Below are 20,943 nucleotides of genomic sequence, written 5' to 3'. Positions count from 1 at the left end.
GGGCGGCGCGGGGGATCGATCGCGCGCCAATCAAGCCGCCCGGGAAATGGCAATTCGATTGGCCGCGCGTCAACTGGTGAGCGCGGCACGCGCGTCGCGATCGAACGGCGCGACGCGAGGCTCGCGGCTCCTCTGTCAATTAGCGAGCGACCGGGCGAATCGCGAGCGCAGCCGGAGCGACCTAAAAAGAGGCTCGAGCATTGCTCGTGGAAAGGGTGAGGCCGGGGACGGGTGCAGCTGTTCCGTCCAACTGACCGGTGGCGGCGCTCGCGGTGGCTTGGCTCTTTCCGCCTCCTCCCGCGCGGCCCCGTCGATATTGGCCGCCGATAAGCAGGCGCCGCGATCGGGCCGAATGCATTTCGCTAATGGAATCGCCAGGCGGGGCGTGGGTCGGCAATCTAATTAGCTGCGGCGCCAGTCGGAGGCACGACTGCTGCGCGGCCGTGGAAGCCGACTCCGCGTCTCCGACCGGAAAAGCCCGGCGGGTTCGATCGTTCGCCCGGGATCTCGCGGGGAGATCGGCCGGCGATCCGCTTCGAAGACGCGATAATCGCGGTGAAACGATCGGCGAGCGCGATCAGGCGGCAGAGCGAGTCGCTCCTTCGATCCATTTGCGTGGCCACGCCCGCGGACATCACGCCCGTCGGCTCCCATCGCTGTATTTCTTTCCGCCTCCCTCGGCGTCGCGTGTTACGTGTGTAGCGACAATATTACGGACAGTTACTTACCAAGCCGAAAGCTTCTACGAGGAATATTGGCAAGACACTTGTACAAACGATAAATCAATAGTCACGCTCGTTTGTCAGCTTAATAAAACACGCGTCAGTTACCCGTCTAGTCCCCGTTCCCTCTGCCACGTCCTTTTTTCGCCTCGCGTGAACGCCTGCGATTCTCTGCAACCTTGATGATTTTGTATCGGATCGCCGCCTATCGCCGCTGCGATGGCACAACTACAAATTACAAAAATCACTTTTTTTCAAGAGCCAGCTACGCGAGGCTTGTCTGTTTCCTCGTGCCGATACAAGATTTCGACGGTTTTAATTGCTTCCGTTCCACTCGTCAATTCGATACTCGCTGTCCATTTCCCATCCAATATGACATTTAACAAGTTCCTTTCCTACCAACGCGTCACGTTATTTTAATGCCAATTGCGAACGAGTGCTCTGCTAACTACTTGTTTAGACCTTCCAAATGGCCACTTTTTCATATCTGCAATGCGATATTTACGACTCTTTAGAATATTTATGAAGCATTAAAATCTGAGCAATAGTTGTAGCGATGGCAAAATCGTTTGCTAAATGAAAAATTACGGAACCACATATTCATTTTGAATGTCACATTTGATAATGTCGAGTGAGGCATCAAGTCAAGGCCACTCTAGGGTGTGTACTTTTCTTTGTAGTTTCTCGTTTAGATGAACAATTTCTCATTTCTGAGTGGAAACTCATAATTTGTCGAGGGAAAAATGGCGTTGGACCTTTATGGTAGTGATTGTCACAAACGTAACGATGGATAAGATGGAAGCCGAATAAAGGTTCGTTTGCACGACTGCCGCGACGTTAAGCTGTGATTGGCGAAAAGTTAGAATGCCAGTTGCCGTGGAGAGAGAGAGAGAGTGCAGGGAATTTGAGCAGTTCCAATCGACGCATCGATCGCCGGGAGGGCCAGCAAAGGCGCTCGCAATCGAGCGCAAAAGCTCGAACGTCCACGTGGGGGGCAATTAGTCGTCGAACGAGCAGAACATCGGACGATCGTCGATCGCAAGAGACGAGCATATAGGCGTGATCGATACGAGGCAAGGCGTATACGCGAGCAAAGGCGAAAAGGTGAGAGCAAACGCGGCGGAGAGCACGCATATAGAAATGAAAGCGAGCGCCGCCGCGGGGCGACCTTGCATGAATGATTGAGGGGGTGCAACCTTGCTTATGCACGCCCGGAGCCTCGAGTCAAACGAGCGACGTGTGTCGTCAGGATAGGCATGCCGCCGAACTTCCGACTTGTCGCCGCTTACGCCTGCCTGCGCGCTCGTTTCCCCGTGACGCCCCGTCGGTAGCGGCCTTTTCTCGCGAGGACTCGATCCCGTGGCAGCGCCGCCGTTGACCGCGAGCCGCTCGTCGGAGCTCTGCAGTTTTCCCTCGCTGCCAATTGAACGCCAAGCCGAAAGGTTCGCTCGAGGCTACTTGTACCGCGGTGGCGAGGGGGCAGGGCTGACATTGAGCAACTTTCGCCTGGTCGACCGTTCCGCGAGAGAGAATCGTTGGAAAGAATCGGCGAGCCGCTCGTTAATTGCCGGACACGCGTAAACGCTGGATGTTTAATTCAGACTGCGGCTATACGATTGCCGGCAGATTCTCGAGGTTGCGGCGCAGTCCATAAGCCGCGGCGTTAACGAATCTCGTGCATAGAAGCCGCACAGCCACGTAGCGATCGCCGAATGGCGGGAAGAGATGCATGCGAGCTCCATCCGCGATATCGAGGCTCAAGGTTTCGGCCGCACTGCAACCGGCTATAGTCGGGGGCGAAACTTACAAAGTCGGCGACGCGCGGTAAATGATGTATTAGCGGCTCGGCGGCTCAGAGGCTCGTTAGTGGATCGAGTCGCGGCACTTCCGCCTTGAGTCTATAGAAAGGCTCGTTTATTCGCGTTCGCGCAGTTTCACGAGCACTGTCAAGGCCGCGTCCGCGGCGGGCTGCTCACCGAGCCGAGCGCTTCCCGCGACGCGCCACCGAGAGCCGGGCCAATTCGTTCTCCAGACCATCGGCTGCGGCCCCGTGCACGCCCGACTTGAGCGGCTAATAGGAGCTAATGGAAGTTTCATTAGGCCGTCGTGTGCGCGAAAGCCACTAACGACTCTCTCGACGCGTCTTCCGCTTTCCCCTCCGTCGCGCACCGCCGCGCGATACGTCTCACGATCAATTATTTAGCGGCCGATCGATCGCTGGAGCGCCCGAGTGCTAAACTCGCGAGATTGCGGATCGATAAGGCGAGCCGTCGATCTCGCAAGGCTCGGCCGGCATAGACGACGCGAGGCGCGCATTCAGCGGCTCACGCTTCTCGCGCAATTTGCAAATGAGTGATCGCGCGCGCGTACGTCTCCGGCCGAGAGCTGGCTTTCCCGAGGAAACGCTGATTACATACGCCCTGCCCATTCATGCAGGCCTTTGCGTCATCGCCGCTGCTCGCTGCTCGCCACGAGCACCACCGAGAAAAAAGCCCGCTTGCCGCCTTCTTTGACAACGGCGCGCCTTTGAACTGCGCGTTCGCCGGCGGATCGGTCGAAAAGTCGGCGCGAAAGCTAATTAGCCGCGCGAGCGCGAACAATCGAGCCGACGGGGCTTTGCTTGGCAACGCGACACAACTCTTTCGGCCGTTGCCGCGGCCCGAGAACGAGCTGACTTTTGCTTTCGAGAGTTTTATATGCTAAGCATTTTACGATGACCGTCTCGGGAACCTTGAATGTTTAGTGCCGGTTTTGGTTTCGAGAATATTCCTTTTTCAAGTTAATTCTGTCGTTTGTGTACTTGAAAAGTTTGGTATCTATACGCCCTGTATTACACCGACCTTCGTAGAAAACAAATCGTTCGTGATTTTTTTTTCGTACGTCGGCATCGAGCATTTGTTTTTCTTTCACTTTCACGGGCAAGCTTTCCGCTGTCTTCCACAATCGTCGAATAGCAGTTACATTTTCGAAGCCTTTGCATCGTTTTCAAAGTTTTGTTCTGAAAACCTCCTTTTGCTCAACCCATGAATGTGTCAGTTCTTAATATAAACGTCAGCGTTTATCGAGCAAAAGCAAACTCAGATCCGCTACACGCTTGGACAAACAACTGGCCGTTTCATACGTACCGTCTAAAGCCAATAAAAGTAGGCAGTTCCGTGAAAATAGGCATATTTTCGGGGTTCACCCCGATAAATCGCACAGGACTCTCATTGCCGATGACCTTCCGGTTTTCGTTTGCTGTATGTTCCTTGTTTTTTAAGCCTGCTCGATCGAGGGTAAGTCAAAGGCGTTATGTATCAACAACGAGTACTAATATAATTCAAAGATCTCTAGTCTGTATAAAGGTCGCGCACTTGGTATTTCAAACAGTTCGAAAAAAATACTCAACCCATTGACAAAAATGCCAGTTATTTGAACAAATAGTTTCGAATGTTATTTATATCAATGGCATTATATTGATTCAAAACTCAAATTACCTCTGTCGGGTAGGGAAAAGTCGTGTGAACTCCTGCATGAGATATCGCAACGTGTGCAAATAGTTATCGTATCACGCACTAACGCCTTATCCAAATTAAATAGTAGACGATATTTTACACTCTGGCTGATAAAAAGTTTGAATCGTCAAAACAAGAAGAAATTTGACTTGACGGTGCATATCGTATTTGAATTTCTCAGTACTCGATAGGAAAACTGTCAATAAAAGGCAGGGATGCAGAAGAAAAAACGCGAGCGATTCTCATTGTTATGTACATACGTTCGCAACTTATATTTCTATTATTCAATTCGCTATCGCCGGTCAATCACATCGACGTTTCCGCTTGGCAGCGTTGGCGAAAACTTCCGACTTAGTTTTACTTGTATGATGTAATATAATTTGTGTTATAGGCGATTGAAGTTGGCCAAAAAATCTAATGTTAATTAGATTGTTGAAATACGAATTATAAGCCATCGTTACCATAATAAATGTCTTTTCCCGACACTCGTCATATTGCCAGCTGTTCGAGTTACAGAAATGCTAGATAAATATTGCAGAAGGAAATGAAGAAGATACGTATGACTGGACACTTGTACAGACCAAGGAGCGACGCGATGCGGAGAACAATTTTTTTCCAGCGACTAGGTGCCAATTGCCAAGAGCGCGAAACTGCAGGCGAAACGGGAAAATTCAACGATAGGCAGGCTCGAGAAGAGCAAGTAAAGCAACAGTAGCGAGGATGTGACGCGCACAGCAGAGACAGCGCTCAGTGAGCAGAGCGAGCACTCACCGCACGCCGAAAAAACCTGTTGCTTCGGATAATGTATTCGCGCGCGCACCGATTCTCTCTTTCTATCTGCCTCGCGAAAGCAAGTGAGGAGAGGTAACGTGGACGACGATGCAACATCGTCGCGACTACAGCCACGGTAACCTAAAGACGGCAGTTGCGAAATCAGTTTCAAGTGTTACTCACCGTGAATGGCGAATAGAGGCCGATGACGCTGCACCGGACGCCTTGCTAGCGAGGTTGCACTTAACCAACAGCATCGCCAAATGCACCAGCCATATTGTTTACAACTTAAACATGCATAACGCGCGACGAGACCACTGAACGAACTAAACTGAGAGAGTTGGCTGTACACGGCACGCGCGTCAAAGCCTCCCACAAGACTGTATATACAACCTTACTCTTACTCTCTCTTCTCTCTCTCCCTCTTCTTTCTCCCTCCCTCTCTCTCTCTCTCTCACACTCGTCCAGTTCAGTGCAACCGTGCACTGAAGGTATCTACAGTTTCTACCGAGAAAGCGAGTACATTTGCACTCGAATAGTCGCGTGTTACCCGTACACCGACCTATTCTCACTACTAGCGACATCTTGCGATAGTGCACTTTAGTGTTAAACACTCAGCACCTTTAAACACCTGTCGTTGACCCATCGGTCAACATGCTCTCTGACAAGGTAATCATTGATTTTTAGTTTATGTGACGGGGCTTACATTAGATCAATATATGGTCATATAATTAAGTGCTTGTGTCTATCTAAATTTTTTGAATTTGTGCATTCATTTGGATGCTATTGTTACGTTGTTAACAAACGATACATTGAATCTCGTTTTTAACGTTGAAAGGATTTATAGATTTTTTTTATTGATATTCTCAGTTTCACAAGTAATCGCACATCGTGCATAATATCCAGTTATGACGTTCTGGTAAACGTGTCGCAGGCGCAATCAGCCTTATGTATATTACACACACACGCGCGTGCATATATATACATATAGCGCGCATTAGATAGATATACATACATATATATTTACAATAATGTTGCTATTTCCATACAGTATAATTTGCATAAACGCTTGCTTCAAAGCTTCTTCATTATAAAATACAATATACCTAATTATTTTATTACTGGTAATACTAATATTTATCAGACCGTTAAAAAATGTTTTCTCGAAATTACAACGCACTTTCATTCCTTATAAGTGTTGCTATGTCTGATTTTTAAATAAGAATTAAAAATATACAGTTATATTTATAACGCTCCATAGCTCTATAGCTTTTACATTTATTTATATCTCAGCAAAGCTTATTAAATCTCGTTTCTGTGAAGATTTAAAGAACTGTAAAGTTGAACATTAAGGTATATTAAGATAGCTTTAAAAAATGTATTATTTGTATGTCAGTCACCTAAATAAATCATATCAATTGAATGCAGCTCAACAGAAAGATAAATTTGGTCACACGATTTATAGCATCGTAAACAATTTTGTCTCTTATAGTACAGATTTCTATCTTGTCCACGGTTTACAACTGATAAATGTATAAAATTTGATAGTATCGAATAACAACGATAATATAGCTTTATATTTTTGTCCATTAGTTTATGAAACTACAATAGTTTCTTTTCGAAAATTTGGCATCGTATTACTTTTCAACGCTTTAAGGCTAATCTTGATTGCTAAAAGGGCTAGAGAATCATAGACGACATCTATAGGCAATCCTTCATCTGTGATCATTTTTTTTGTCTAAAATACAAAATTTTCGTCCTCTGATTCTCCACATTCAATATCTAAAAAAATGTTATTTATAGATAAAATTTTGATTTATAAGATATTTTTTAATATTTTTGATAGACGTAAAATTGAAAAAATTATTAAATGTTACCTCTGCCCGTACGATTAAAATGCGGTCCAATAATTATCGTAATTCATAAAAAAGTCATTGAATGATTTAAGAATCTATAGAAATCAATCGAAATTCATTAAAATTCCATAATATTTATTAAAATATTGGTCGAAGCTAATCTGTTATGCGATATTGCGGTATGCACTTGTAAAATTGTATGTAAGCCTTTATATAAGATACATAATTGCGTTAGTTGTTGATTATTTCTCGATCCGCAGTAAAGTACCTACTTTGCATTCTTTGTTTCAAATAAGTTGTCTTGTTTTTATAGTATTCTAACTCCATTCTGATTATTTTCCTGAAAGCAAATTTTTATTTTATATTTGATTGCGCTTTCGGTAATATCAATAGATCCATTTCTCTCGAAGGAAACCTACTTTACATTATAGTTACGAGTGCAGTAACATGTAATAGCAGACGATGTTTATATCTAATGGTTAAATTTAATTTGGAAAGAAATTCTCTCCTTCCTCTTCTCTTTTTATTATATTATATTATATTATTATATCTTAAAAAAATATGATGAATCGCCGACATCGAGCTTTGTGATTGGTTGGTGCAAAAAAGAGCATGAAATTTTGAAATTTCATATACTTTTAAATATTATATATCTATAGCAATGTAAGGTTTCAATAATAAATTCAATATATAAATAATTTATATAGATTAAGAACACGAAGTTATTTTTGAAATTATATGCACAAATCAAGAATTCTACAACCATCTGTGACATTAAAATTAATATATATTATCTTAAAATTTATTTGGAAAAAAGAGAAGGTGAACAGAATAAAATGGAGAAAAATACATTTTTATTTTTTGTAAATTGTAAATATAGAGGTACGAAAGCAACGGAAACTAATTATCAGAATATTAAACCTATTAAATTTGAACAAAATACGTACGTTTGTATAACGTCGTAACCACTACTATTAAGTAAGTAAGGTTTAGTATTGTATAATAGCTTAGTACATTTCATTAATCCCAAGTTTTATTAATATTTTGCATAATTTTTCCAAAACTTCATGAAATGAATAAAAATTCATTGCTTTTTGTGAAGAAATAGATGCAAATTTTATTTTTATTTATCAATAAATACCGAAGAATGTAGTGTATTTTAAACATCATTTGCTCATGAGCTCATATCATTAGAATATCAAAGTTGTTGTGTAAAAGATTCAAATAATGTAATAAAAAACAAAAAATATAAAACAAAGAGCAAAATATAAAAATATATAACGAAGTGCGCTAAATAACACTAGTAGTTATATATAGTGAAACAAAACATTTACCAAGCTACTTGCATATTTTAAAACAGTTCTTAGCCGTAAATGAAAAAATAAGGAAAAAACTTAAATAGTGTTTATGCGGCTTACTGGAGTGGAATTATTAGATAAGTTAATTTACCAATTAACATTAAGTAATAACAAATTTAAAAAATTCTTTAGTCGGGTTATTCATTTGATCATTTTGGAATTGTACTATTTAATGAAAACTTCAAATGCTGTGTAATATAACTTTTTCATTTTCAGATTTCATATCCGGTTAAAAGAATAGAAAATTTAAAAGAAGCAAGAAATCTCATTTTTCTTAAAGGATTTAATGTGCGGAAGACACACTTACCATCTCTAAATTATTGCCAATGGTACTGTGTGAGTGGTCATCATTTTGTCATTGTTTTTCTTGAAAGTTAAAAGTGAAAGCTTGATGGTAATAAGGCCTATTAGCACTCTTTTCTTTTGCTATATGAATCTTCGTCTTTTTGCCTATTCTTCTGTTAAACTAACAGATACTGGTCCATATTTTTTTTCTGATTCAGATTTTTACTTATCAAAATCTTATTTTGATACAGATCTGACTTAACAATTACTTCTTCATTATCATTCCTCGCCTCTTTTTCCTTTTCCATTAAATGTAAAAAGTGATACTGTTATAAATATTTATAGAGTATTTAAGAATAATTAGAAATGCAAATACATTTTTTTCATGTTGGTGAACTTTTGTTGATTGGTTTTGTTGATTCGCCTTTTGGATCACTCGGTTCACTCACTCATCATTCTCAGCATCGTAATAGTCAATGATTTTTAGCATTCATATGACGTACAATTATACATCTTCATTATAATATTCATAATTATCATTGTCATTTTCTATTTCACTGCATTAATCAATATTGAATAAATTTTGCCTATTCAAAGAAATATTTTTTTTTAATTTAGAATGCTATTTTCTCGATAAGTCTTGGTTTTGAATTAAAATAACATTTCTTAGAAACAACAATTTATTCGAAATTATAAATGAATTTATTAAATTACAATAGATGAAATTTTTTTAAACTAAAAAACCAATTCAACTTAATATTAATACTATCTAACTAAAATTATTTGTTATGCGAAGTTAATATTTAAACAAAATCAAATCCTTTTCTTGATTTTGCAAATCATTTCTTATTATGAATTTCTTAAGTTGTTAGGATTATTTTATTAAATTTATAAGTTTTTATCAATTCATTTATTTATTTTGAATTATAAAATTTTTTTTTATGAAGCTGCTCTTTTATAATGCTTTTTTTTTATAATGCTATATTATTTTTTTTAAATAATTAATGAATTTCTGCCGCCCAATGATTTAAATCTCGATTTTGGAAGAATTCTTCTAAAATAAAAACAATTATTCTTTTGCATGTTAAAATCAATCTAGAAAGATATGTCAAAAATACCATTTCAATTATTTTAAAAATTCAGTTTTAAAAATTTTACTCAATTTTTCATGAACTTTGTTAATTCAAATAAATATTTGATTGAATAGAGCATTTTAGCTTTCAAGTTCATTATTCATCCTTTATATTTACAAAACTTATTTCTTGAATGAAATTTGATATTTCTTAAACCCGAATTAATTTGAAAAAATATTCGATTGAAAGAACAGTTCTGCATTACAGTGGAATACTTCTTAATAAATGATTTAAAAATTAATTTCTAATCAAAATCATTTTAATGTACAAATGTTGCGTTAGTTGATTAAGTGTACGCGTATTACCCCATGCGTCCAGGGTTCAGTTCCCCTTGCGAGCGAAAATCGTCTGCGATTATAAATAATTACCTCAATTGTAAAAATTAAGCGATACAACTTACAAATGTAATAAATTTTTTCTCAGTGTGTCATTGCATTGTAAAAAAATATTCAGCTTACTTGCACAATCACGAAAAAATGGATTTATATATTTTATTTTTATCAAGATTAATTCACAAGATTACCACCAAATAGTAAAAATCGCAGATTGTCCAAGTTTGTATGGTAGCTTATTATCATTCACCAGAACCTGTAATGTAAAATAAATATTAATAAAGTTTCATTGCAATTGATAAGTTATTGTGAATTGATTCACTTAACGTAATTTATTATTACATTCGGAAAAAAATTCGCTCATTGCTATGATGCTTTCATTATAAAAATGTGAACGGAAATATACGTTGAATTCTGCGAATGTAAAGGGTACAGCGGTATATTCTTTTATTGAAGTCTGCATGCGATAATAATAATAGCGTAAAGATGTTCTATTTTATGAAAGTTTTATAGCTGCGAACGAAAATAACTAGGATAGCAGCGACGTTCCCCTTTACTAACGCGTAATGTAAGTATTTATATCTCAAGCGCTCGTCGAAATATTGTATAATCGATAAACGTTCATTGTCATTTCATCGTTGGAAAGAAGAGCTGAAATTACGAATTCGTAGGCAGCAAGAAACGCCTACTGCAACTATAATTTTTTAATGAAACGCCAAATATTTTATGCGATCGGGCCATAATACACCTTCTTGCTTCTGTAGCCGTCGCGAATTCGTCATAGTAATGAAGGGAGGGCTGAGCTTGCGCTATCAAGTGCTTTTAATTGAACAAAGTTGAAAGTTTATTCGCCATGAAACCGAAAGCAAAAGCAGACGATGCTTTTGCAATGTATCGCATTTTCCTGTGGACTCTCGGTGTCTGGCCACTTGAAAAACACAGTCTCTTCAAAATTTCTCGTTTGACGATTGCTACGATTGCTCAGGTAATCTTTCATATTCGCCGTAACTGATTTTTAAGTAAAATTACGCACTTGCCTATTGTTCTGAAGTCAAGCATATATATTTACATTAGCAGTTTTTGCGCTTACATTGTAGCTTAGTCGACATAACTTGAAAATGTTATACCTACATAAAACTTATTTACGATCAATTAGGCGACCTTTGCAGTACACACTACTGCGGAACTTTATCTGAACAACGGCGAAATAGCTGCAATGGTCGACGTCGTCCTTTTTTGTTCTTCGGCTTATCTAACGCTTGCGAAAATGATTGGTCTCCATGTTTACCGGGACAAAATTGCTGAAAATCTCGAGTCTTATCGCAATGACTGGGCGGATACCAAAGATGAGAACTCATTAAGAATAATGAGAGATCACCTTAAGGTAGAATATCTAATCATCCATCAATCAGCTCAATGATAAGCTATACGCAGCGCGTTGTAAAGAAATCTTGCGACTTTTTGCCGTCATCCTTGATTGTTGTATCGTTGATAAATCGCAATTGATCGGAAATCCCTTCTAAGGTATACAGATATCAATTCATACTGTACAACTCGTGCGGCTACATTGGCACGACAATGTTCGTAGTGCGAACGATCGTTGCTAATTTGTTGGCAAAACGTCAACTGGGCGTCGACGATGACTTCGAATACGTACTTGCCTGTCAGACATCATTTTTATCGTCGCAAATTATAGCTTATTATTACATACCAATTTTGGCAGTACAATTCGTCCAGCTAATTTACTGCTGTACCAGTGGGGCTTGCACAGATTGCTTCTTCTTTTGCCTCGTATATCACTTGAGCGCTCAATTTAAAATTTTAAAAGTCAAGTGGCAAACATTAGAGATAGGCGAGGAGCCTGTCGAAGATCAAAGAGCCAAGGTCATAGAGTTGATTAAGAGACATAAACAACTTATAAAGCTCGGTGAAAACTTGGAGGCAAGCTTCAACAATACCGTGTTGATACAACTAATGACAAGTATAATTCTCGTCTGTGTGAGTGGTAAGTCGCACTTTGTATCTTAGGAGTCGCAATACAATGTTGCTTTCGTCCGATTAATTCTAGGATGCAGCGTGCTGGTCTCGCTAATGAGCAGTGACTATATCACGATGATCGTGAGTACGAACTGCATATGCTTCATGATGACGGAATCTTTCATTTACGGCTATGCAAGCGAGTATCTTGACACGCAAAGCCAAAGTATCATCGAAGCTGCTTATGCTAACAAATGGTATCAGCTGCATAACAGTCTTAAAAAAGACTTGATCTTCGTCATGATGCGGGCAGAAGTGCCTCTAAGCATCACTGCTGGAAAATTTTTCTACGTCACGCGAAATACCATTGTCGTCCTATTAAAAACTTCCTTTTCTTTTCTCTCGGTACTGAGGCTAACTCTAGAAAAATCTGCTCAACAAACATAAAACTTCACGACAAAACATACATTTCAAGAAAAAGTATAATTTCTTCATGCATTAATAAATGGAAGTTTCCAACTTTATTTTTTGTATATCTCTGATTGTGATGGGAAAAAACTTGGTTTTATTCATGATCTGTTGATCAGTCTCGTTCTGATGGGCCCCACACTTCACAGACAATTGGAATATTTCTCTTGTTAATTGAATATTGAAATTTCAAATTACATAAAGTAACAAGCTGTTGCAATGAAGATAAACGATCTTTCATATAAATGATTATGAACATTTGCGTGTGTTTTGCCACGTTTCATTTTTTATTCGAGCCTTACGTCAGTCAAATATATGCATTTACTTTGTAAATTATTCATGCACGTCATCTCAAATTTTTAAATTGTATTAGAAAAATCAGGATCTTCGCCGAAAAATGCAGCTCTCTGGGGCTTTTCTAATATTTTCCATTGTACTCTTTCAAATAGAACATAGATTATTTGTATAAAAAGTGAATATTTAAGCGAATTAGACGTCTTTTCGCGAGTTTATTTATGACCTTGGCGCTTAAACTTGTAATAAGCCACGCGCCGTTCTAGAATACGAGAGTCATGAACATTGCAAATCCGGCGCCAGTTGCAATAAACTACTTGTCGGAGGAAGAAGTAAATTTGATCAGATTTCGAACTACATTCGCGTTATATTTTGTACAGATAATTTGTTGGATATTTGGTGCTATTCTACAATGGCCATCGTAACAACAGACTGGACTCAAGATTTATTTTTATGTGTAATTTTACTTTTCTTAGGATTTTATTTATACTTGACAAGAAATTTCAATTACTGGAAAAAATTGGGCGTTAAAGAACTTACTCCGAGTATTTTCTTTGGAAATCTTGGACCGTGTATTCTTGCGAGGAAACCTCCCTTAGACTTTCTTCAGGAAGCGTACCAAGCTGGCGAAGGGGAAAGGCTATTGGGCTTCTATGCTATCGATCAACCCTATTTAATAGTCCGTGATCCAGAATTCATACGACATATTTTTGTCAAGGATTTTCATAACTTTAGTAACAAAATGCTCTCAACAAACGAAAACGATGTTTTAGGAAAGAACAGCCTTTTTCTCGTTAAAAATCCACCTTGGCAACATATAAGACAAAAGTTAACTCCTATATTTACTTCGGGCAAACTTAAAAAGATGTTTGATTTAATGCTGGAAATTTGCGAAGATTTTCAAATTTACTGTGATAATTTGAAAATTGACGGTGAGAATTTGTAAAACTTTTACACGTTTTCCTTTTTTCATGTAATATTTATATGCTGCATTGTTTTTATCTAGACAAAATTGGGAAACCCGTCGAAGTCAAAGAGGCTTGTGCGAATCTTACTACTGATATCATTGGTATAACAGCTTTCGGTTTGAAATTGAATTCATTAATAAACCCAAACGCCGAGTTTCGATCACATGGAAGAGCTATGTTCCGAAGTAGTTATGTGCGCTATTTGCAAATGCTAGCTATTTTCTTCGTCCCGGCATTGCGGCGTTACACCAATCCAAAGTTTTTCGACGACAAAGGATCTGAATTTCTAAAAAATACTTTCTGGTACGTGATCAACGAGAGGGTAAAAACCGGAAATAAACGAAACGATTTGATTGATCTTCTGATTGAGATAAGGAAAAATCAAGAAAACAATAACTCTGACACATACAGTACGTATTACTTAAATATGTGGTTTTTCATTTTTACTTTAATTTTTATGTTTTGGAAATAATGATGCTGATAAGTCAATTAACAATTAATATTTGTTCACTAACAAGTACTATTTTATTTGTGCACAATATTTGACACGGTATACGTACATTTATGAAAAAGCTAACTGAATTCAAATTCTAATAATTTCAATTTCATTCTTAATGATATTCAACATATTCTTGTTTTCTGCACCACAATAAGAGTTAGAAGGAGATGCTTTGGTTGCTCAAGCTGCAATATTTTTTACTGGCGGGTTTGAAACTTCTTCGACAACAATGTCTTATGCACTGTATGAATTAGCAAGAAATCCAGATATGCAAAATAGATTGCGAAAGGATATCTTTACTGCAATGGAAAAAGAAGGTGGAAAAATAACTTATGATTGGGTAAGTTATTATCTGAGCATTAAAGCTTTTAATGAAATGTATATTTCCCATCGAAAATTGTATAGTTGATTTCATTTTAATAAGTTAGCAAAAGTTTTGTGTATGTGTGTGCGTAAATGTGTGGTTTCTCGATAATAATTTATGGATTCTGTTTAGGTGTCGACACTGCCATATTTGAACATGGTGGTACAAGAAATTCTAAGATTATATCCAGTATTAGCATGGTTGGATCGACTTCCAGAAAATGATTACACTTTTCCTGGGACCGACATAACTGTGAAGAAAAATACACCTTTTATCTTACCAATGCGGGCATTACATATGGATGCGAATTATTTTCCTAATCCAGAAAAATTTGATCCAGAACGTTTTTCTAATGAAAATAAAAACAACATCGTTCCATTCACGTATTTTCCATTTGGACAAGGTCCTCGAAACTGCATAGGTGAATATTTTATTTAAATTCTAACTTTTTTTCAAGGAACACATCAAAATGTTTTGCATTTTTCCTGAAACTTGTGGTTTATGACGTACAAATTATATAAACAATACTACGTCTTCGTATATCTTCAACGTTATTTATTATTTGTTATAGCTATTCACATTAGAAAAAAGCTGAACAAATTGAAGATATTAAACGTACACATCAATAATATATTAATTATCAATTAATTTCTGATTGCAGGAGAAAGATTAGGCCTTTTGCAAACAAAACTTGGTTTAGTCAACTTTATCACTAGGTACGAAATTAGTACTTGTAAACAAACACTAATACCAATGAAGTTTGATAGAACAGATGTACTTACTCATTCCCCTGGCGGAATATATTTAAATTTTAGAAAACTTTCAAAGTAAAAAAATTGTTAATATATAATTTCATGCGATGTATACTTTAGTTATATAATAATAACACAGTTCAGTTGAAATGAAATCCTTCTTTACTGTCTTAAAATTTTATATAATCATCTACATATTATCGAGAGCTGTTTCTTTCAAAGCAAAAGAATTAAAAGACATACTTGCTATATTATTAAAAGTAACAGATTGATAATACTTTTGCAGTTAATTATATGTTTTTTGCGCGCTCCCTCATATTGCAAGAGTACACCTCGATTACTATAAACACTGTGCGTCAGTTGTTAATATACCGATTATTATATAATATTTACTCAGACCGTAACTCGGGTTACATTAGCAGCATCCCGGCAGAACTGATTAAGTCTGAATTTCATAAAAATTGAATTAACTGTGGATTCTTAGCGTTTGAGTATACCTTTCACATGTGAAAAGTTCAAAATTTAATTAAAACTAATAAAACTCCAATGCATAATCGCGGTAAATCCTGCCTAACAGAACCAATCATCTAACTGTCGGTTAAAAAATGATAGGCTTCATACTTTCCGAGCGTGTAGCTCTGCGAAAAGAAATTACACGATGATATTGAAAAATAGCGTTAAAGTTTTTTGTTTTGTGCGTCATTTGGTTTGTCATCGGTCGATCGAGGTTAATTAACAAATTTGTAAGAGCGATCAGAAGGAAAAAAAACACGAAATATTAAGAAACTTTTTACAAGGGCAACTTCCGAGACCTGCCGTTTTATTAAAAATCAATAGAACATTACGAAAAAAAATTCTTCATGTAGTTTAAAGCTTCTTCGATACAAATACAGTAGAATTTTGTAAAAAAAATATATTAGTATATTTATTAAGGTTGATCTTTAAAAAAATTATCTCTTCAATGGCTTATTCGATTGACGTAGGACTTGATACAAATTATTAAGTAACGATTAAACATTATCATTTTCAATGATTTTATAAATAACTTTTTTAAAAATTTAAATGTCAATCTACTAAAGTTTTCAACTAATTTTAATAGAAATCGCGTTTTAGATGTTTGAGTTATTATAAAATAAAAAAAGCTTGAGTGGAACGTAATACAAACAGTAGCTCATCCTATTCGATAGCAATCATTCGAAATACTATTTTTGAAGAGATAGTGTAATGCGAATACAATTATATATACGTCATTTAAAAAATGGTAATTTTTCGTTAATTATTGTAGTGTAAATTTGATGAAATCATTAACTGCCAAGTAACCCCGTTAGTATAATAACGCTATTATACTAGGACCAGGCAGGAGAGATTTATTACACTGGAGGATGACTCACCCTCCAGTGAAACAGTCACTCACCACGTGGGGCGTAAGTTAGCTAAACGAATAGTAGTTTTGCTTTGATGGGACAAAGGCATGGTTTTAACAGCACATATTTGTGTCAGTCGATGTAATGAATCCAATGTGCTAAAGTTTCCAACTAATTTCAATAGAAGTCGCGTTGAAGATGTCTGATTTATTATAATACAAACAAAAAAACAAGCTCGAGTGCAACGTGATACCAACATTAGTTTATCCCATTTGGTAGCAATCATTTAAAATATTTTTTTTAAGAAATACTGTAATTCGAATACAATTACGTGTATGACAATTCAAAAATTGTAAGTTTTCGTTAGTTAATTATTGTAGTGTAAATTTGATACTGCCAAGAAACCCCGTTTAATTTTTTGTCGGCTCACGGAGACGGTACTACCAATTCGCCAATGATACTTGATTATTTATCTATTTTAATATGGCATATTTTATATACCTATTTTATTACTTTCATAAATCCTAACACGACCTTCATAAAACCATAAAACCTAGCACTGTGTGTCCGTTAAGGGTGAAAGTGTATTCATTTGCTCACTACTAATGACGCGGAAAACTTTTTTGTCCCTCTATCATTTCTACCAGTACTTACGAGTATTGGCGGTTATGCGAGAGCTACAGCGACTATATAGATGGATCGGTCATAATTTTTATCCAGAGTTGAAAGTCGCTCTAAGAATACCTTCTCTAAAATTCGAAGTCTTTTTTATTAAAAATATACGACTTCTCCATCTTTCCAACTCCTCCGACCGCGTCACCAAATTTCTACGATACGACAAACACGCACAAAAATTTTTTCTTTTTAACAATATTGTCAAATACGTTCCTAATTCTTTTACCGCGTGTTGCCGAATCAAAATGCCGTTAGTCTGCACATCGCAATAATTCATCGTCAAACACAAGAGTGAATAATTAATTAACGGCTTTGTATTATAGCACGCTGTCAAATGGTGGGACGAGAGAGATTGCAAGCTATAGCCGAGTTTAGAGAAAAGTCCCCGCACACCTCAAAATTGAAACCCAGCGAAATTTTTTAATTTTCTCCACAACTAATGTATATAAATTCATCATTTTTTTAAAATTTAGTGTAACTCGACGTAATATCAACTTTTACATAATCGATTTTCATGTAATAGTTATTTATGCGTCAGTAGAACATCAATATCATTGAACCGGCTGGCACAAACATGTGCTGTCAAAACCATGTCTTTGTCGCGTCAAAGGAAAACTACTATTCGTTTAGCTAACTTAAGCTCCATGAGGTGAGTGAAAGTTTCACTGGAAAGTTCCATCTTCCAAAAACCCGAATACGGCCGGCTGCAGTGAAATAGTACATTACGATACAAGTGCGGGAAAGTAGATTCTTGTCTCGTGTGGCGTTTATGCCCGAGCGAAGCGATTTTCAACGCACGTTTTCTGCCGAGCATGCGGGAAAGATGCACTTTGTGCACGGAGTATCGAAATAGTACATTACGATACAAGTGCGGGAAAGTAGATTCTGGTCTCGTGTGGCGTTTACACCCGAGCGAAGCGAGGGTGGAAGGGGACACGAGACGAGAAACTCTTTCCCGAACATGTGCCGTACCGTATTTTTTGATACGACGTGTGGAAAGTGCGATTTTCAACGCACGTTTTCTGCCGAGCGTGCGGGAAAGACGCACTTTGCGCACGGAGTGTCGAAAAATATATTTTTCACTGCAGGCGGCCGTATTTGGGATTTTACATGCAGAGCACACTCGGTCGGTAAATGGGTCCTACCCGCGAGCAGCTCGTCCTATAGTGTAATAGCACTATTATACTAGAAGAAGGCAGGAGAGAGGATTCATTACACCTACTGACACAAATATGTGCTGTTAAAACCATGCCTTTGTCCCATCAAAGCAAAACTACTATTCGTTTAGCTAACTTACGCCCCACGTGGTGAGTGAATGTTTCATTGGAGGGTGAGTCATCCTCCAGTAAAATAAATATCTCCTGCCTGGTCCTAGTATAATAGCGTTATTATACTAACGGGGTTACTTGGCAGTTAATGATTTCATCAAATTTACACTACAATAATTAACGAAAAATTACCATTTTTTAAATGACGTATATATAATTGTATTCGCATTACACTATCTCTTCAAAAATAGTATTTCGAATGATTGCTATCGAATAGGATGAGCTACTGTTTGTATTACGTTCTACTCAAGCTTTTTGTTTATTTTATAATAACTCAAACATCTAAAACGCGATTTCTATTAAAATTAGTTGAAAACTTTAGTAGATTGACATTTAAATTTTTAAAAAAGTTATTTATAAAATCATTGAAAATGATAATGTTTAATCGTTACTTAATAATTTGTATCAAGTCCGACGTCAATCGAATAAGCCATTGAAGAGATAATTTTTTTTAAGATCAACCTTAATAAATAAACCAATATATTTTTTTTACAAAATTCTACTGTATTTGTATCGAAGAAGCTTTAAACTACATGAAGAATTTTTTTCGCGATGTTCTATTGATTTTAAATAGAACGGCGCAGGTCTCAGAAGTTGCCCTCGTAAAAAGTTGTTCAAAATTTCGTGTTTTTTTTCCTTCTAATCACTCTTACAACTTTGCTAATTGAGCTACATCGACCGTTGATAAACCAATTGACGCAGAAAATGAAAAGCTTTAAAGCTATTTTTCCATGCCATTGTGTAATTTCTTTTCGCAGAGCTACATGCTTGTAAAGTACATCATTTTTCAACCGACAGTAAGTAAATGTTTAACTGTATTTTTTATATAATAATTGTTATATGCTCATCCAGTGCCAAGATGTGCCCTATTGAATATTCTCGTTTCAGTTAAGCACACAAAAATAATCTGATAGCTGTGTTAAATCGATCAAAATGTATAATCGGTCAATTCCTTATAATCAAGTAATTAATTCAGTTTTTTAATCTACTTTTATATAAAAGTGAAATATACACCATTTTGAAGTTTCTCATAGATATGTTTATGTCAATACCAATTTTTAATAATAATTTTGCTGATCTTATACATATTCGTTTAAACGTTAACTGATCATTTCACGAAAAACTGATTGGGCCATTTCTGTTGAAATGTGACTGATATGTGATGGCAAAGTTTTTAATGATAGAATAAAAGCATTAATTTTTTTAGATTGTTTATTCAATTAAAATTACACCGGATAAAATTACGCACTATGAAATTGTAGAGGATTTATATTTCTAGTATGAATTAACTATCCATTTGTATTTTACATTGTAACAATGAAAATACTTATTACGAACCGACTAATGGGTAATACAAGGATAAATTTTTCAAGAAATTTATTGAACACCTTTATGTCATAAGAGAACAAGTTCATAAATTTCTTGTTAATTATGAAAACATTGTTCTTGACTTCAGAGACAATAATTATTAATTGGAGGATAGTGTTTTTAATTTGTAATAAAGTTAAGAACTTTTTTTACTGTGATGTTATTTTACAACTCCTTGTAAAATTGATGTCAAACATTTATAATATGATCAAACAATATATTTCAAAAAACTTTATTTTCTATTTATGCCCACTAAAGTGAACCGCTTTTGTTCAGGTCATCATATGTAGTCATTTCATTTTAGCGATCCCTTGAAATATAACAATATAATACAATTTAACATGCATTTAAATTAACTTAAATTATTATTGTTACCATAACCCAACTTTATACATAATCTTTTAGATTTTTGCGAGCGAGATAGCAAACCTATAACCCAACTTTTTAAAAATTAAAAAATTTTATATTTTTAAATTTAAAAATTTTTCAGTTGATCCTATTGAACAACAAACTTTTTTTGTAACATAAATTTTTGATATAAAAAAATTTTATATAATCCATATAACCCAATAACCTAACTTTTTTAAAATTTAATATTATAAATTTGATTTACAAACCATATATAAACTTACTTTGCAGTATTGATGCAAACAAATTTTCAAAATCAAGATATTTTTATTGAATTAAAGCGTTCATGTTGTTTATTTACTTAAAATTTTTACCTAAAGTAGATACAATATCCTGACAAAATTTATATTTGATATATATATTTTTTTATATAAAACAAATTTAGAGGTGAAAATTATCAAATAAATCTATATATTTTATCATTAGTAATTTTGAATTTCAGACAGGCAGACTGTAGTAATTAAATGCAACGAAAGAGGTCGTACACAAAACAGCACGATGTATGTATGTATGTACACACGCCATAC

General features: G+C 36.5%; 3 protein-coding genes and 1 long non-coding RNA gene across 5 annotated transcripts in view; 2 read left to right on the top strand and 2 right to left on the bottom strand.

Annotated features, from left to right (window-relative positions):
• Positions 1–5,368, bottom strand: part of LOC131671042 (phospholipid-transporting ATPase ID) — a 31,692-nt gene extending 26,324 nt beyond the window's left edge. Inside the window, exon 1 of the mRNA XM_058947156.1 lies at positions 5,171–5,368. The gene's annotated coding sequence lies outside the window, so the exon portion shown is untranslated. The remainder of the gene's footprint in view (positions 1–5,170) is intronic.
• Positions 5,369–6,025: 657 nt separating this feature from the next.
• LOC131671049 (uncharacterized) lies at positions 6,026–11,456 on the bottom strand. The gene is made up of 7 exons (XR_009302501.1): positions 11,330–11,456; positions 11,083–11,252; positions 10,143–10,207; positions 8,863–9,073; positions 8,509–8,785; positions 6,865–7,183; positions 6,026–6,769 (listed from the first exon to the last, which is right to left on the bottom strand). It is a non-coding gene; the product is annotated as an uncharacterized LOC131671049 (long non-coding RNA).
• LOC131671045 (odorant receptor 49a-like) lies at positions 9,576–12,510 on the top strand. Its single transcript, XM_058947164.1, has 4 exons — positions 9,576–10,936; positions 11,108–11,335; positions 11,476–11,956; positions 12,020–12,510. The coding sequence occupies exons 1-4, from the start codon at positions 10,805–10,807 to the stop codon at positions 12,373–12,375; spliced, it is 1,197 nt and encodes a 398-aa protein (XP_058803147.1). The 5' UTR covers positions 9,576–10,804; the 3' UTR covers positions 12,376–12,510.
• Positions 12,511–12,987: 477 nt separating this feature from the next.
• LOC131671044 (cytochrome P450 6k1-like) lies at positions 12,988–20,895 on the top strand. 2 transcript variants are annotated; one of them, XM_058947163.1, is made up of 6 exons: positions 13,004–13,622; positions 13,697–14,068; positions 14,313–14,497; positions 14,654–14,942; positions 15,183–15,237; positions 20,859–20,895. In XM_058947163.1, exons 1-6 carry the CDS (start codon positions 13,103–13,105, stop codon positions 20,878–20,880), a joined length of 1,443 nt encoding a protein of 480 aa, XP_058803146.1. In that variant the 5' UTR covers positions 13,004–13,102; the 3' UTR covers positions 20,881–20,895. The 2 variants fall into 2 exon arrangements, with proteins under 2 accessions (XP_058803145.1, XP_058803146.1); XM_058947162.1 differs by lacking the exon at positions 20,859–20,895 and having other exon boundaries at positions 12,988–13,622; positions 15,183–16,153.
• The last annotated feature ends 48 nt before the right edge of the window (positions 20,896–20,943 follow it).

This window comes from Phymastichus coffea, unplaced genomic scaffold (assembly GCF_024137745.1).
Source record: "Phymastichus coffea isolate CEN01 unplaced genomic scaffold, Cenicafe_Pcof_1.1 PCOF00118, whole genome shotgun sequence".
NCBI lineage: Eukaryota > Metazoa > Arthropoda > Insecta > Hymenoptera > Eulophidae > Phymastichus > Phymastichus coffea.
The sequence above is the reverse complement of the archived record's forward strand: the minus strand, read 5'-3'. Positions and strand labels throughout refer to the sequence as shown.